General features: G+C 36.0%; 1 protein-coding gene across 1 annotated transcript in view; it reads right to left on the reverse strand.

The window, feature by feature from the left end:
- Nucleotides 1-8,258: 8,258 nt before the first annotated feature.
- The window catches only part of PDE1A (phosphodiesterase 1A), a 263,294-nt gene continuing 252,132 nt past the window's right edge, over nt 8,259-19,420 (reverse strand). The window contains exons 14-15 of the mRNA XM_079923669.1: nt 10,663-10,779; nt 8,259-8,705 (exon numbers count right to left, since the gene is read on the reverse strand). Of these exons, the coding sequence (XP_079779795.1) occupies nt 10,706-10,779 (74 nt within the window). The 3' untranslated portion in view covers nt 8,259-8,705; nt 10,663-10,705. The remainder of the gene's footprint in view (nt 8,706-10,662; nt 10,780-19,420) is intronic.

Raw genomic sequence — 19,420 nt, forward strand, 5'->3', positions numbered from 1 at the left:
TTATATTTGTCCAGTGTTTTAAACATTATGTGGGTCCTTTATTTGCTTTTGAAAACACTCAACAGTCTAAAGATTAAAATTTGACATGAAGGCCAATTATGACTAAGATAGGAATTATATTACTCATTACACTACTACTAACCATGCTATACCAGTATAGTTACCCTGGACTTCTGTATGATACTAACCTTGAGCTATCCATTTTCATTGTCAGTATAAATAAAGTTTTCATAGGAAGTAGTTCACTGGAACTGGTTGATATCTAAATGAAATTAAAAAAATAATTTTTCATAATATGGGCAGAAAAGTATTAAAAATTAGACATCATCATCATAAAACACCAAAAGCTGTACTTGTATAAAATAATTTAATGCAATATTTTGAGAAAAATACAATTGTCAAAATCAATACATTTTTACTTAAATCATAAAAATCTTTTTTTCATTGTGTAATGTGGAGTCAAAAGTTTTTTCTATTGAGGTATATATGTGTGTGTGGAGACTCTATATGTATGTATATAAAATACGTATGTGTACAAATATATATGTACATATATATAATGTAACCACACTGAAATAAAAAAGGAAACTTTTTTTAAAGAGCGAGAAGAGATTTAACCCATTTGTTATTAAGCACAGAGAATTAAAACTTTTTAAAATAAATACTTCCCTAAGTTATCATTTCCATGTTATTTTCTGTTAAGGGAAAGCTAGGTGGGAAAGCTAGAACAAACTAGACGAAAGGAAGAAAGGGAGGCTACCTCAACGGAAAGGTGAAGGGCTGTGGTGCCAGGGGAGATGGAAAGAGAAAGGAGCCAGAGGGAGAGAGCCCCAGGAAAAGGCGAGGCCAGCTCCTTCTCTCTCCCCATCCCTGGCCACACAACTTGCTCTTAGTAAGTTCCTGCCCACGGCTGCCAAGTCATCTCCATCTGAATGTGTCTTTTGCACCAGGGTTATTTCTAGCAGCCCTCTTGTCTCTGGTGGCTTGGAAGATTATGGTTTCAATGTTGACCCACTTGGCTTCTAGATGGCATCTGACTTACCACATATAGTGGATGCATCTGCTCTTCTCACACAGTTTCCACATTATCAAAGTTCCTCTCCGTTTTTGTTTCTGCCAAAGAAAGGCTTTTTTATTTTGCTAATAAGGACTCTGCGAAATGCTGGGGTTTGCTGGGGTGTGTGCCTGCAGTTTTTGTTGTTGTTGTTTTATTTATTTTTTTGAGAAACTGCTATTGTTGCTTCTAAGTGCACCTGGATGGTCTAATCATGTGTTTTAACATGTCATCCAGGAAGTCTAGAAGTTATTGTTATTTTATCTTTATGCTAATATTCTTCTTTTTAATATCTGCATTTAAAAAATTTCCCTAAAATCGAATGTCTATATGATATATATCAATATAGCTATCTGTCTCTCTCTCTATATCATATATATTGACATGTATTTCAATATATCTATATGTAGTTTTGTCTTTCTAAAGCAAGGACATAAATGCTGAAGTCAATGATATGATCTCTGTTATAAAACAGCTGGACTACTCTTTACATGGAACAACCTCCCCATTACGTGGACTTCTAGGATATTGCTACTGAAGTCAAAACCGTGCAACTATAAGCATAAGTTAATTTTAAAGGAAGAAGGTGGAGCTCCTGGTAGATTCTTATTTTTATAGTTCATACTATTTCAGTTTTTTCAATGTGTCAGTCAATATTCTCAGCACCTTACATGGGCCATTTCATTTAATCGTTCTAATAATCCTATAAAATAGGTACTCTTACTATCTCCATTTCATAGGTGAGAAAATTGAGGCTTGTCCAAGATCACAGAAACCATTACCGACAAAGTCTGAAACTGAACTAAGGGCCAAATTCAGTCCTTGGGTGAGATATTTCTTGCCTCAGGTCTTCCACAGAAGAACTCAACGAGAAATAACAGCATCTGGATAAATATAAAATATAAATATAAAATATAAAATAATATTGTGAACTTATGTTAACTGAGAACCAACAATGTGTCAAGTACTGTCTAGATCCTTCAAATATTCTTCATTATTATTTTATCATTCCATCAGTCTTTGTGGTGAGAGGTTAGGTTAAGCTTAACAACTACCAACTACCAAGGACAATTGAGGTCACTGTTGCTCCAAAGCTTGTATGGTCCCCATTATTAATCATCAAGGCTATAGGAAATCAACCAGGAAATGTGAGCTTTTCTCCTTAGCAAAGTTGGTAAGATTAGTTACAGTTAATATATCTCTGCACCAGCAGACCCATCTCCCAAGGGTAGACATGAGACAGATAGGGAGACAATGTTTTTCTCGTATAATTCAGGTTTGCTTTTAGCATCCTATTAAGAATTAATTAAGAATTGATGCACTCCCCATTTGTCTGCTCTGAGAAAAAACATAAATGGTTTCTTGGAATTATGTAGACCTGAAGTGCTTGAAAAGTGAGTCTCATTTTGACTGAATTAACTAGAGATGTTCTCTGAAAGGATTAACTCAATCATATATCAAACATTTAGGACAAACAAGAATAAGCTTTTCCTTCCTGCCTTCAGTTATTCATTCATATTCATTTACTCAACAAATATTTACTGAATACCTACTATATGTAAGGCTAAGCGCTTCTTTACCTTAAAATCTGGCAGCAAACATATGACATGGGGAGCTGCAAGTTTCCAGCATGGAGGGGTATGAGATGCGTTCGTCCAGAAAAGAGGATCTGAGAGTTCTGACCAGAGTGATGTGAAGAGGCTTTCTGGGAGAGCTGGCATGTGCTCAGGTCCTTGGAGGAAGGGGGGACAGTGACAGGTAAAGATGGCAAAGGGAGCCGCAAGACCCACGCAGAGGAGGCGTCCTGTGCAGAGGCAGAGCAGAGACCCAGGAGTAGTGAGCGGTGTAGCGAAAGCTATGGCAAAAAAGATAGCTGGGGTTAGACTGTGAAGGGCTTTGAGTATTATGCTAAAGGGTTTAAACCTTACTCACATGTAGGCCTGTGGTTCTCAAAGTGAGATCTCCAGTCCAATAGCATCAGCATCGCTTCAGGCTCTACCCCGGACTTATCGCATCAGAATCTCTGAGAGGTGGGGCTTAGCATCTGCAGTTTAACAGACCCTCCAAGTGATGTTGATGCCTGCTACAGGTTGAGAACCAGTGCCGTAGTCAGCCTTGCTAAACTGCTCTGTGGGCCATGAATGGGGGACAGGGGTACTGGAAGTCATCATCTCCCTTATCCTCAGGGTAGTTACACAGGCCCTGGAGAAGCTAGAGCTCCTAGCGATGACAGCCACTTACACTAGCAACCTCTCTTTCATGCTAGGGTACAAACTCCTTGATCTGAAAAGGAAGCAGGTGTCGGCCCAGGGGCCAAATCTGCCAGATGGCCTGTTTTTGTGTGCCACTCCCGTCCCCCAAGTTAAGAATGGCTTTTACATTGTTTTTATGTTTGGCTTTTACATTTTTAAAGAGTTGTTAAAAAAAAGAAAAGGAAGAGAGGAAAGAAGAAGAAAATGAAGAGGAAGAAGGACGTGGACGAAAAGGAGAGGAGAGAGTGTGATGGAATGTGGCCTGCAAAACCTAAAGTATCTACTTCCTGATTCTTTATAGAAAAGGTTTACTGACCCCTGGTGTAGACAGGGAGAAACTGTTTTTGAGAAGAAGAGTGATAGGTCCAAAGAATGAATTAAGGATATTTAATATAATAACAGTATGCAGAAAAGAAAAATTGAAAAGAGCAAGAAGCAGAGAAGCCAAATGTGGAACACAAGTGGGATCGTAAAGATCTAAACCATGCAATGCTGTTTGAGCAGAAAAAAGGAAATGGGTCTTTAATACTTATAGAAACAATATAACTTAACTTTCAGTTGACCCAAGTGCTATGCCATAGCAAGGTTCTCAACAACTGGAGAAATCATAGACTGTGTCCAGTTCAGCAATTTCTTGGGGTTTGGTTTGGTTTAGTTTTGAGGGAGTAGGACAGTGTTGAGAGCATGAACTCTGGAGCTCTTGTCTAGTGTAGAGGAAAAAACCTAATCTCTAAGTGCTTAGTGGGTGATTCAGATTATCTCCATAATATTTAATTATTGCATAGAACAGTGATATGTATAGAAATCAACCAGTTATCTTCTTAAAAGGCCAACTCCAGTTCAAAATTCTGGATGGGGCCCGAGATTCTTCATTTCTAAGACGTTCCCAAGTAGGGACCACACTTTCAGTAGCAAAGTTCTAGACTGGACACCAGTGGTTATTTGAAAAGCAAACTTTTAAGGTCACATATTAAGCATGGGAAATAATTCCTCCATCCACAGAAATCAAAGGCACCTTTTCTGCCGTAATACATGATTTAATTGGTTACCAAAGCACACCTGCCCCTGCAGTTGGTCACTGGAAATTCTGTCCTCTCAGAGTGGTAGTTTTTAGGGACAAGTGCCTGGATAGAGAATAAAGCGTAGGATGGAATAAAGGTTAGAAAAGGAAGATAATGGATACGGTGGGTGGAGAAGACAGGACCGATCCTCCCATAGTGGCCAGGGACAGTCTATCTAGTGGTTTGGGGAGCCACACTCCGACTTCGAATCCAGGGTCCTCAACTTAATAGCTGTGTGATCTTACACAAATTATTTACCTTCTTCTGCCATGGTTTCTCATCTATAGATGGGGATAAGAAATCCTCAAAGAGCAGTTAGTTACAGGGAGTAAAAGCGATAATGTCAGAAAATAATGTAATGCAGTAGTAAGACTGTAATAAGAACTAAATAATTGAATCTTTAATTATCAGAGATAAAAAGGTATCAGCTTGAGATGCAAAGGAAGCTCTCCAACCATCACAACTGGTAAGGAAATAACCTAGAAATTTATTAATGTTACTAAAGGACAAATAGCCCCCAAAAGAGCTTTAAATATACATGTTGGTCCATACATGGGATTTGTATCTTAAGTATTTGGAATTCCCTCCAAAGAAATTGCATGTATGTAACGTGGGACATCATTAGGTGCTTGTTTCTTGACTCTAAAATGTATGTTTTCATTGTAGTTTAAGGCTTGTACTAAAGGATGGATAAACTTTGTGATAGCAAATTAAACAGAAGATACAAGGCTTAACGTAGCTTCCAAAGGAAATATGTGTTTTATACCTACATTAAACAAAATTAAATTATTTTCAAAATTAAAATGTGGCTTTTGAAAGCTTTTTGATATTAGGTGAAAACTTATCATGGAATCACATTTAAAGTAAAAAGTTCAGTTAAGTGTCATGTATCTGCTGACTAGATAAATTTCTACATTTTCATCAGATGCTTTAGCATCACAGAGACACAGCCTGAGAGGTGACACATATTGTGCCAATTACTCTTAATTCAGTTAATTAAAACTCTCTAGGTCTTCACCTTGACTTGACACTCTTTGCTTCTTTATTATTCTCTGGTATTACCTTATTCACATTGTCCTTCTTCACAGAGCTGTCCTTTCCACTGTGCTTCTGTCCCATCCTACACAGATGTAGTAGAAAGAAAAAGAGGTCTTTGGTATCAGCATTCTAGGACCAATTCCAGTCTGGAATCTGCTGCTTGAGACCCACATGGCTTTAGACAAGGCTCTTTCTCTGAGACTTCGTTTCCTTACTCATATTGATACCCACTTTGCTGGATTATTGAGGATTAGGGATAATATTTGTTAAGTGTTTACCTGGAGCCTGTACATAGAAAATAGGCAATGAATATGAGCTTTTGTTTATTATTTGTTACTGAAACATCAACTCATGTGCCACCCATTCCAAGAAGTCTTCTTGGAAGCCCTGAAGATGGAGGCAGGTTTTACCTCCTTTAATACCCAGAGGTGCATTTTACTTGCACGTGGTTACTTTCACATGTGGCATTTTAGTTATTCATGTGTATAGATTATCTCCTTTATAAAATAGGAAATTTCTAGAGGAAAGATTCAGGTTTCCAGAATCCTATATCTGCCATGCATCTAGCCAGGAGTATGCAAATAATAGGTGCAATAATAAATGCTCAGTGAACATTTCTTTCATAGAGCAAAAATCACTTTCTGATTGAACTCATATCAACTTTCAAGATGGTGTACTTCTGGTTTTCCCTGATTTTGCCAACTTTTCAATGCCCCACCAAATTGAATTACATCAGGCACCAAATGGTTCATGATATTTTCCCTCAAGTATGATTTATTTAACAATCATATACAATAGGAAATACAGAGAATTACAGCAGAATAAAAACACAAGAATTGTAGCTTGTCATGTTAAAAATTAAATAAAAGAGATACCAGATAAATAAAGAGGCATATGAAATTGTTAGATATATGTTGAGTAGCTGAGGATACAAATGCAAAGCAGGCCATTTAAGGCTCAGCAGCCGAATTCATCCATCCCTCTCTTTAGGATGGATTCAACACTGATGTTGGCAGAAGGGATGGGCACTGGTACCCTCTGCTCTGACTTCCCGCTAATTAACATGAGTTAGTGCCTGTCTTAGAGAGAGGAAGGAAGGAATAAGGAAGATACAAAGGAGAGCAGGAGAGAAGGGAGGGGAAGGAGTAAAAGAGGGAGTGACGAGGGAGATTAGGGGGAAAAAAGTGCATCAATAGCGTGACAACTCTTCTGAAGAGATGGAGCGAGTTTTCTCCACTCCCCTGGAAGTTCCGTCACAGTGCTTTATAAATTACATAACCTGGAAAATTAGGTTAAACCCCATATACAGAAAATAATGACTTCATTATATTCCTCTATTTTTTTTAGTAATAGTCTATATATCTTAAAGTATTAATAGGAACAAAGTGGACATGTTTCTTATGACAATTAAGAAGCAGTGTTTCAATTTATTTCTCTGTTGAGAGACTCTATAGCTTTACTGAGAGACACCTGGCTCAAATAGGAACAATAGTAATTAGACTTCCCTGACAGTCATATTCTAATATTAAATGCAGAATATTTTCTAGCTTGTAAATAGCTACCTTAAAAAAGACATTAAAAGCAGTAGTTGCAGTTTCTCCATAAATAGAAATAAGAAATCCATTGTAGGACAAAAAGTCACCATGATGTACGTATCTATAAATTTCCCCCAACACATCATTATAGATCAATCTTTACTGCTTACATTTAAAATATCAATTGCATTACAATGTCTATGATACAATTCAATTATTTAGCTGTGTTCTACATATGCTTCAGGTGAAACAAAATCTAAGGAACTTATTCACAGAACATTTAAAAGCATCTTATACACAGTCTATGCACAAATATATCTTAAATTAAAATGCATACCTAATATGCATATAGAATATGGCTTACACATGAAAAGAGATCTAAGTTGTGAGTTATAAAATCCCACTACTTAGACTTAAAAGCTTGTGATTGCATCCATTTCTAAAATATTGCTTAGCATTGTGGAACCCAGGGAAGAAGCATGTGCAACAGAAAACTCATTAGGATGGACAACCCACCTTCACTTTATTCTTTAATTGATGGCTACTCTTAATTTTTTCCACCCGATTCTACCATTCACAAAGACATATTCGCTTAGTCTCACAATCATTGAAGAGTTTGTACAGTGAAAAGTTACAACACCTACTTGTGCTTGACCTTTCTTGTCAGCTAATAACAAATAAATGTAGCTCTTCAGTTTGGAGCAAAGGCAAGGCTCTGCACATGCTCAGGCAAAACATGACAAGGAAGCAGAGTCTCCAAGGGTTGCAGTTTGTTTCTGTGTGGTAAAATTATAAACTCACGTCAAATAACATTATCTGTACAGAAAAGTGTGGGATTCCATTTTCATAGACATTTTTGAATACACACACAGACACGCACACACACACACTTCTTGTCACTTATCCCTTGGCCTGTGATATATTTTGTTACATCCTGATGGGATCAACACCCCAGAAGGCAGATTCCATTCTCAGTTCTAGTGTCTGTCTCCAACAATGGCTGGAGGTTCTTGTCATCTTGGATCGTAGGTAATGTGTGACTTGCATTGTGATGACGCCCATGTAGGTGATGCATTAGTGCTTTGAAATCACAGGGATGGAGGCAGGCTGGTCCACTGCTTTCAGGGGCAGGTTTCACTGTGGTTTCCCAGCTTGAGAGCTACAATGAAGAGTTCATCAGGTCACAGAGCCAGGGCTCTGATGCTCCATTGTTGTTATAGGGCTTCGACCACAGCTTCTGAGCAGCCCCGGCTCTCACTTTGTTCCCATGTATTTAAAATAACAAGGACAATCTAAATAGCCTCAGAGCTGCAAAAAATATTTTTCTATAATTTTGTTTTTGCTTTCCTTTTACTTAACATCTTGAAAAATTTACTGTAGTTACAGCACTCTGTATAAAACAAAGCAAGAAAGTCAAATTTTAAAATGCCTCATCTTCTGCACACATATTGCACAGTTGCCTATGCAGTAACTGGGTTCAAACTGATGAAAAATTAAAACTGTCCAACTTTTTGTCTTAAAAATTTCTCTGGCTTGATTGAAGAAGGCCAAATTGTGGAGGAAGAGCAATGGCAGAAGCACTGGCCAAAATCTCTGGTAGCAACTTTGAGTGTATTTATTTGGCTAGAATTACTAGTTCAGAATTTATGTTCTTCTCTTATATGAGTCCATAAAATGGACTGTTTCCAAGTGTGTGTTGAAAGAGGAGAATATAGGTTTGTGGAAAATTGAGGATTTAGGATATTTTAGTGCTGTTCTCATTATCCTGAAATAAAACCCAAATGAAAATGAAGATCATGTTTTAGTCATATATAGGCATCAATCACTGAATGGCAATTTCATGTTGGGCTTCATATAGCTTGTAAAAATAAGAGATTTATCAGTAGATAATAGATATTCTTTAAATCAGTTGGAATTCTTCCTGTCTCTTCTGTGTGTGCGTGCGTGCGTGCATGCGTGCATGTGTGTATTTATGTATCTTTAAAGTTTGGATGGAGGGTATGCAGAAAAATTGCTGTAGCTAATATGAGACAATATCTTTAAATTGTTTAATACAGAGCTGGTTTTTAAAATTTCCATCAACTTTGTGGCTTGATTTCTATTTACAATTCCTATGTAAAATAGTAATCACAGTCACTAACTCTGGAATTGTTGATAAGACTAAATGAGATAATACATATGAGATGTTCATCACAGTGCCTGACACTGATAGTTGCTATTAATGAAACTATTATTATTAATTAAAGAGTCTTACAACTAACTCAAGAATACTGAGAAATGAATCATCTTAAAAGCTAATCACAAAAAAAAAAAAAAAAGCTAATCACATTTTAACTGTGTCATATCTAAAACAACATTTAAGGAGTTACTGATAGTATATCAAAGGCTTGACGTGGTACCTGCAGCATTTTCTCTTGTCCCTACCATCAAGGTACAAGATAGCAGGACTCATTTTTATATATTTTTTAAGGAGATACTAAGACATTTCTACTATAAGAAACACATTCCTCCCTTCTAACTCCCTTCTAACTGCCTGCACCTTCTCTGTTGGTCCAAGACAGTAGTTCTCAAATTTAGTGTACAGAAATAGCAGTAGAGTGAATTATTAAAAATTCAGATTCCTAAGGCATCACTCCCAGAGTTGGTAATTTGGTAGATCAAAGGTGAGCCCTAGAAGCTGATTTTTTTTTTTAAACATCTTTATTGGAGTATAATTGCTTTACAATGGTGTATTAGCTTCTGCTGTATAACAAAGTGAATCAGCTATACATATACATATATCCCCATATATCCTCCCTCTTGGGTCTCCCTCCCACCCTCCCTATCCCACTCCTCTAGGTGGGCACAAAGCACCGAGCTGATCTCCCTGTGAAGCAGCTGCTTCCCACTAGCTATCTATTTTACATTTGGTAGTGTATATATGTCCATGCCTCTCTCTCACTTCATCCCAGCTTACCCTTCCCCCTCCCTGTATCCTCAAGTCCATTCTCTAGTAGGTCTGTGTCTTTATTCCCGTCTTGCCCCTAGGTTCTTCATGACCATTTTTTTTTTAAGATTCCATAGATATGTGTTAGCATACGGTATTTGTTTTTCTCTTTCTGACTTACTTCACTCTGCATGACAGTCTCTAGGTCCATCCACCTCACTACAAATAACTCAATTTCGTTTCTTTTTATGGCTGTGTAATATTCCATTGTATATATGTGCCACATCTTCTTTATCCATTCATCTGTTGATGGACACTTAGGTTGTAGAAGCTGAATTTTTAAAAAGGGAATCATTGATGCAAATGTCCACGGATTTTAGCAAATATTGATGTTGTTTCATAATATGTACTTGCTTTGTTATTATCACTCAGTGTAAACATTCATATTTCCTACATGATGTAGAAAAGGAAATTGGTATAAAACATTCATATTTCTTTTATGGAATAGTGGAAGAAACCAGGATTAAACCTCCCCATAGGATATAGCTTATTATTTTTAAAGGACTAAAAGGCCTCAGTAAATATAATTTTTATGGATGAATAAGTCAAGAATCCTTTGAAAAGGTAAATTTAAAAGTTAAATATTTAAAGCTTACCTGTTAATGTTTTGCTCCAGAAAACAGAGATTTAAAAGAAGAATCCAGGAGGACATTTAAGTAAGATAACTTTGTTTCTAATGATATTTTACAAACCATCCACTTCAGAAATAAATTTCTCATCTAAAAAATAAAATTACCTCTCATGTTTAAAATGACAGAAGCCTTTAAGGTGTTTCAAACCTATGAATGTGTCTCAGCATGTTTTTCTTCGGCACTTACTAGATCTTCTGAATTCTTATGAAGATCAGGCTCACCTAAAAAATAAGCAAACAAATAACAAATAAACAAAAACAAAATAGGTCTGAGGAAAAAAACCTAATAAGGTCAGGAAACTAAAGCAATTAGGAAAATGTTGAAGACTGGATTTTACAATGGATCTGTGGCACATTTCTCCAAAGATACCAAACACTTTCTCTTCAGCTTGTGGATTTATAGAGTATAACAAATCATCTTCTGGTGGTTATACAAATTTGTAAAGTTGCAATTTAATCTGGGAATACAGAAATGAAACAGATGAAACATGTTTAAATATGCTTTAAATCAAACATAAAAATTATGCATGTTTTCCCCAAATATTTTTAATTGAAACAAATTCTTTTAAACAAACCCTCTGATGTTCAGTGTCTTTTATCACACATTGCTTAGTTGCTATGAATTTGAAACAAATGAGTACAAGAGAATGTAATGTTTAAGATAAGTCATCATCTGCCAAAACAAACTATTGGAATTTATCATCTTAGAATCACTCAGCTTCTATATAAACCTTGAAAAAAATTAGCATGGAAAATGTTCCAACATTTCTAGAGAGGTTGCAGAGAATCTATCAAAAATAGAAACGTAAAGCAAAATGTACAGATAAAAGAGTCTTATTATATAAGAAAGTTAAAAAATGAGCAGAAATTAATTTTTGAGTCAATTATGATGCCTATATATGACTATATATGACTATATGACTTGCTATTTCAGAAAACAGTCATATATGATAGAATGTTCTCTCCATCTGAAATTTGATTGAAAATATACTAACAATTAAACTTTGCACCAACTGATTTTGAGATCATTTCTCCAACAATTATATAATTATAAAATTAGTGAACATATAGAACTTAGGGAGTATTATCACAAAGCAAAATTATTTTGTCCCTTACTTTCTCTTTAAAATATATTCAGTGGGAGAAACTTATCTTCTGTCCCAAGTTCAATCTTTCAGAGAGTATCAGGACTTTTCCAGTCATTCTTAGTTAATAAAAACATCGTGTGATAACATTAAAATGCCAGTGTCTTAGGTCTGGTCACATATAATACACATCAATCTTAAAACAAAGATAAAACTTCTTCCCAACCTTGGGTTTGTTGCAGAGCTTAGAAAGGGTGGTGATGGGGGGGAGGGCATGATTGATGTTTCTTTCATTTCCTGTTTGCCCTCCCTCAACTGGCTACCTTGGACTCCTGAGCTGGAGCAAGGGAGAGAAGAAGGCTAAGAAGAACAGCAAAGTTCCTCTATGACTAGTACTACTGTAGGATGGCTTTGCACTCACTAGACCAGGCAGGTGTTTAGAGCTGACTCTATTCTGTAAGCACATTCATGGGCTCTCCAGGGACCTCTTGCCAAGACCATGGCTGGAGACTTAGCACAACCTTGGTATGGACATATGAAACTCTGGTTCCTTTACAATGTCCACAGCCCCTGGAAATTTGTTGGTACATCTCCAGCTTCTGTCTCCTGAGGTCCAATCATGCTTACAAATACAGGTAGGTTACATTTGGTTCACATGGAACATTCACTAGGCCTTTATTCCTATAAATTACTTGAGAAAAGGCTGAAACCTACACAGCTTCCTCTTCTTCAGCTTATCTGTCACCTTCTAACCTTTTAGACCTCTCACGTAGGAACTAAATTCCATTCCCAATATCCTCCTAACTTCAAGCTCTCCAAGGGTGAAGCTATCTTCCTTTGATCTGAGGCGAAGAGGGAAGCATTTCTACATCTTTCCCAATAGCAGAGAACTCATTAAAGAAATCTTCTTCACAAATTCTATTCTAACCATCAACAACCTGGCCCTTTCAATTGTTTGAATTGGGTGAAGGTTATAAGCATCCTATTATTGACTTTTGGATCTTCTGTGAAATTTCTGCTTCCCAAGTCAATTTGTTTCTGACATTTCTGACATATAGTCTTGGCTTATACTTCTGATTTAATATCGTGTTACTTATAACTAGATTATAACAGAACAAAATAGACTAGAATAGAATGGAACAGAGTGGAAAAAACAGATTGAATTAAAAAGAAAGGAATATAAGTAATTAACTAATTCTCTGTTTCTCAAAAATTTTGAGAATCTTTTACAATGGACAAAGAACACTGAGCTTTACCAATAATCGAATGCTCTTACTTCTAGTGGATAAAGAACTCACCAATAACAAAACAGTGGAAGAGGAGCAAAATGGCAAATGGTTAAAATGCAGCAATTACAAAAAAAAATCCCTAAATGTTACGTAGACTACATCCAAGAGTAATTCCATACATGCAATTAGAAAAGTAGCAACTTAAAACTATGACCAATTCAAGACAAGATTTTTGAAGCACTGGAAAAAAAAATATTCCTTGAAACTATAAAATTCCAGGTGTTTTCAGGGGCAGGTATACAACATTGCCAATCAATCGCATGGCAGCCAGAATGCTTAGGAAAATACTGAATTAGCAAATTCAAATCACATTACTTTTAGTTAATAAATCTTTAGTTGTAGAAGCCTTTACAACTAACTTGGATTACTTGGAAGTAACCCTTAGGCTTTCATAAAAAAGGGTTACTTGGAAGGGTTACTTGAAAGTAACGCTTAGGCTTTCATAAAAAAAGAAAGCCATATCATTCTGACAGAAAAGAACTGATTTGCATTTTTCAATTCATTACAGATCGTCTTAGATAATCTTCATGACCCAAGAGTGATCTGTGTAAAAGACCTTGAGAAGCATCCCTAAAATCCAAGGTTCCAAACATTTTTGAATCAGAGTCCTCTCTTTTAGTTTGATGAAACGAATGACCTCCTTAAAGTAAAAGTCATAAATAAATGAAATGAAATACATGGGATTACAAGGGACTTCATTTTTATTAAAATACAATTATCAACATCTTTAAGTAATCCTTAACATGTGATACAGTAATATATGTGCTTCTTTACCAATGAGTTAAATAACAAGGTCTAGCTGCAGGTCTATCAGCTGAGTAATTTTGAAATAATATCAAATAATACTTCAAGGTATCCCCATGAATTTAAATATCTTATGAAAATATTGATGATTTCTATTGGTGACAAACACAAATACCCCAAGTGTTACTCTGTGCATTTTTGCCTGCAAATGAAGGAAATCCTAAATTTTAGTTAAAGGTTAGTAAAAAAATCACTCTCCAAGTGTACAGGCTCTATCTATATAACCTGGGTTAAAATCTTTGATCTAGTCTAACTTTATTTTATGGGTAAGAAACAGGCCCAGAATAATCAAGTGATTTACTTCAGTGTAGATCACAAATAGATAACCTGAAGTAAAAATTATTGGCTTCTAAGTCACTATTATGTCAACAAGATCCATAAATTGACCTAGGAATTTCATTTTACTGAAGAGATTTGCAAGTTCCCATACATAGGAAGCTACACCTTAGGAATGAATGCAATGGGTTTGTTCAAAGCAGGTGCATAGAAGCTTGGTTGATAGCCAGGAAAAAGGCAGTGAAAGTAAGGAAACTTGGATAATTCTGTTCATCTCAAAGAGCTTTTAGGTGTTCATCTAACTGTTGAAATTTGAAAAAAGTAATTTGTAAAATGATGGAAATATGGTTTTTGCTTTATAAACACAGTGTAAAATCAGAAGGGTGCAAGGAGGGGATAGAGGTCATAGGAGGGACAGATCTACACAAATAAACAAAAATCCTTTAAATTTAGCTAATCTAAATCTTAGCCTGCAATTTGAGCTCACTATTATTGTATTAGAATCATAATATGTTAGCTTTGTAGATGATATAAATAATACTTGCAGGGAATAATGTAAGGCACATGATCAGCTGGGTATTAGAGACTCCAGTTGTCCAGTTAGGTCTTGTTGAACTAGTATTTAAAAAATAACCTGCTAGGACAAATTATTATACAATTGAAAATATATCAGTAATAACACTTTGTGAACAACTGCTAGGTGGTGGGCACTATTTTAAGTGCTTCACTTATCTTAATTACCTGAATCTTCACGGCAAAGTGTAGAAACTGATATGTAGGTTGAGTCATCTGACCAAGGTTTCAAGGCTGTCTAGTGGCTGAATCTCTCTGACAAAGTCCAACCGGAATCTTGCCCTCCATTTCCCAAACTACAATTATTTGCATACCACCTTTACCATTTCTGCCATATCTATACGCCATTTATTCTATTAGTTACTAATATTTTTCTTTACACAGACTTTAAATCTATTCTCTTTTCAAAGATTAGTTTTGTCCTGAATAGTAATATCCAAGATATAACAGATTTGATGTGCTTGTTGTGTTTTCCTAACATGTAGAATTCATAATTAGCAAAAAGATAATTTCTTCTATAAACACAATAATTGATTTAATTTAATGGTTTATATTTGCCCTCATACATTTCTCACTTATCTGACCCAACAATCCCTGCATGGAGTAGTAAAACTATCACCATAATTTCCATTTTAGAAATGAGGAACACATGGTCAGAAGGAATGACTGACTACTCCACGGCACCATGGCCTGGGAGAGTGTGGGAGACAGACCCCCATATTATCCCTTAAAAAATACTCCAGTTAATTTTCCATATTTAGCAGAAGCAGCAAATAGTGTTTGAAAAATACTTGGCAAAAATTGGTTTGTGTAGTCCTTTCAGCAGAAATACTAGTTCTGCATTATGCTGCATTATCATTTCTTCATAAGAAAAACATTACCTTTGCTATGTATAGCAGTATTTCCTCATGCAGGCAAATCTGTCTAGGTTGATTCAGTTCTATTTTTGGTCCATTTATGTAGCTTATGTTGCCAATAACTAGAAAGAATTGATGATCTAGGATTGAAAGTTATAGTTACTGGAGAAACGTAATGTGGGATAAATCGGAACTTCTGATTCTAAACGGTGTTTAGACATCTGTATAATATGATTTGCCTTGTAGGTTGGGAATAAGAAATCTTCACATCAGGAGAAAATACTCCTCATTTAAATGCCTCTCGAGAGGAAACTGTTGTGTATTTCGGCCTGAGGATAAATTTTGCTGTGTGCATGAAGGTAACAGTAAGCAAAGGAAGGAGTGAACACTAAATACCAAGAGAGATGAGAAGAAAAAAAGAGGTGAGGCTGCTGAAGAAAAATTCCACCTCTTTCCAAATGTGCTAGTTTCAACCCTGTAAAGTTAGAGGAAGTAATGTCTTATTTCATAAAGTGTTATATAAGATACAAATCAAGAAAAGGCTAAATTATTTTTTGGTCAACTAAAGCAGTACAAAACACACCGATTCACATTAGCAATGTGAGTGAATCCTAATACACATGTATTAAGCACCTAAAGATGTGGTGAGTTCTGCACAGAGATGATCAGAGGTGATCTGTGGAAAATGAATGCACGATCTCTACGTATATTCATCTGCCATTCTGTAACAATTCATTCCACTTGGGGAGGAAATAGCACATTAAACAGCCAGAAATCTTAAAGTTCCATAGAAACTAGAGTTTAAACAATGAAGAGAGGTAGTGAGATGCCTTCTTAAAAGAGTTCAGTCTAAAACTGGGTCTATAGGATGTATGTGTTTTGGTGGCAAGAGGATAGGAATATTCTCCTAATGAGGGGAGTGAGGAGGTGAGATGGAAGAGCAGAAAGGAATATGAGTGAAGGCAGCAGATTGGAAAGAAAAAGATGTGCCAAGGAAGAAGTGAAGCCCAGTTGCGAAAACTTGACTCAGAGTTCCAGCCCACTGACTAAGGTAATGGTTTCTCCTTCAGCGTCATTCTTTTAGAGGAAAGCTCTCACACCTATTGAAATGCTCTTATTCTCAGATGGAATTTGTCTGATTGAATAACAGATCTTTTATTTTCTTTTTTAAGCAGGCTCTGGTGGCAGGGAGATGGTGAGAAAGTAAGGGCATTGATTGTCTTTGAAGGTAGGGAAGTTGGGAGGGTAGCAATGGAGAAAGAAGGTCTAGGGTAGTGAAATGAAGACCACTCAAATCATACTTTGTCTGCTGTAAAGAGTGGTGGGAACAGTTGCGGAAGTTTTAAGATTTGGCTCTTAGAGCCAATTTAACGTGAGAGGCAGTATGGGTCTTCTCTACTTTCTCAATCAGGGAAAAGATGGGATGAAAATTGAATCTGAGAGGTGCAACAAAAATTCACATTTTCTTTGTCTTTTATAAGCAAAAAAATACATAAAGAGTACTAATTTTAGGTAATCTAAACTAGTTTTAAAAGTTAAAACTTGGAAAAAAATTGTAAAATGATAGAAACACTTTGGCTTTGCTTTTAGTATTCTAGTTAATTGGGTTTTCTATTTAAAGCTAGATTAAGAAAAAAAAATTTCAATTGCTTTCAGTAAAAATGTTTAAACATGTCAATATGTAAACCTACTTTTGTGCCTAAATGGAGAATACTGAACATAACTGAACTTGTTTTAATGATAGATAATCCTGCAAAAAAACCTGAGGGTTATTGTTCTAAACATAAGCCATTAATTCTCACTCTCCTATACATGTAGAATAGAGTATCATTCATGTTTAGTGGCTCTAGGTAACTACTAAAAAGATCAATTCTTGATTTTACTGCTTTGTCACCAATTCTACTCAATTTGAAAGTTAAAAAAATCGTTGAAAGTTCTACTTTCAATGTGAGATTTTATAACATAATGCTACTACTATCAGAAAATTATTTCTCAAATTGCTCAATTTTAATAATGTCAGAAAGAAAAATCAATGAGGCATGTACATGATATATCTTCCCACTTATCCACAATCTCTGGCCTACAATTTTCCATAAGGTTCTGAGCTCTTGTGTTTTAAAATGGATCCAAACATGGACGTGAAGAAGGTGTGATCAGATTTTAAACTGTAGGTCTTCACACAAAACCTTTAAAAAGGATACAATTACATAAACAACTTTAAATTTCAAATTCTTATTATAATCTGTCTACATGTATTTTAACATGAATAGGCTGTTACATATTGATTTATTAAATCATAAGTGATCTGTTAGATACAGATTAATGAGTAAAAATTGCAAAGTTTATTACTATTAATAATATTAGCAGCAACAGCAAAAACAGTAGTTAATATTAAGGGAATAGTTACCATGTGCCAAGAACTATGCCAGGTGCTTCTTATATTTTATCATTTAATCCTGCCAACAATTTCTATTGACCGAGATCACATACCATCTAAGGAGCAGAGCTGAGCCTTCAACCTCAATGTACTAACCTGAATAGTTTGGTCACCCAGTACTAACTCCCTGACCCACAGGGGCAAGTTTCTATTGGATCTGAAAGAGTGAATGCATTTTGTGTTGCCTGGAGACATGAAATTGCAAAGATTCAAGTTGAAAAAACATGGCATTTTTAATCTTCATGTTCTGACAAGCTACTAAAATTCAAACTTCAGTTTTTCAGAGAAGAATGAGTAGTTTGATAGCAAGCAGCCCTCCCTACAAAACAAAACTCACTTTTTACTATTACTTCCTGTAGTAACACTTGCAGTAGAAGACAGGCTAAGAAAGACTCAAATCCCAAGACCCACACAGGCCTATACTCAGGAGGATTTCAAAGTGAAGGGCTGCAAGAAGGACCCAGACGTTCTCTTGCCATGTTCTCATACCATGGAGAAGAAATAATAGAAATTTCTGACTCCAGGAATAATGAGAAGTTATTCAATTTAAAATCCAGCATAAATATATGACTAAGGTAAATATCTATGTTTAAAAAAATCAAAAGGTGTAAATGTGAAAACTCCACCATCTTTTTTTTTTTTTTTTTTTGCGGTACGCGGGCCTCTCACAGGCTCCGGACGCGCAGGCTCAGTGGCCATGGCTCACGGGCCCAGCCGCTCCGCGGCATGTGGGATCTTCCCGGACTGGGGCACAAACCCATGTCCGCTGCATTGGCAGGCAGACTCTCAACCACTGCGCCACCAGGGAAGCCCTCCACCATCATTTTTGTCTCGATTTCTGATTAGCCATCCTGTAATACCAGAGCCAACCAACCACTCTAGATCTTAGGGATCGCAAACTGCACACATTGTTTACCTTGCATATTCATGCATAGCAAGAGCAATGAATTGCTTCTACTCTAAGATGGCAAACATCACAAATTACTAATTTTTTAGTGTTTATGATCAAATTCTTCAGTGGAGAGAGCACTTTTTTTTTGGTATGAGTTTCCATCTAGGGAAGATGAGAGAAGAAAGAATCAGGAAAGTATGTCTGCTTTGAATTTGTTCATCATTTTCCCCTTGGATACAAAAACCACTTACAATCTTCATCAAGTGGAATACATAATTTTCAGCAAGTAGGTACTTACTACAGAAAAAAGATTCATAAAATATTGGGGGCATGAATAATCCAAAATTCTAGGAGGCTTTAGATGCCCCTGATGATATTCTATACATATTGTTTGACAAATGCATAAACTAAATTGACTTGGTGATACCAAATTCCCAAACAATTAATTGTTTTTTCCATCTTATTCAGCTTTAGTCACCAAATCTTAGAGGGCTTAGTTGGTAACTCATTAATTAAGGTCTAAGAATCAGCCAAAATAGAAATCAATCTCACATAATCATCTATCCTTTAACCTGGAATGAGAAAGACTAGTGTTCTTACAAAATGCCTTCCATGCTATTTTTTCTCTCCTATGTACATGTTCCTGTCTG

The sequence above is a fragment of the Stenella coeruleoalba genome (assembly GCF_951394435.1).
Source record: "Stenella coeruleoalba genome assembly, chromosome: 6".
NCBI classification, from domain to species: Eukaryota; Metazoa; Chordata; class Mammalia; order Artiodactyla; family Delphinidae; genus Stenella; species Stenella coeruleoalba.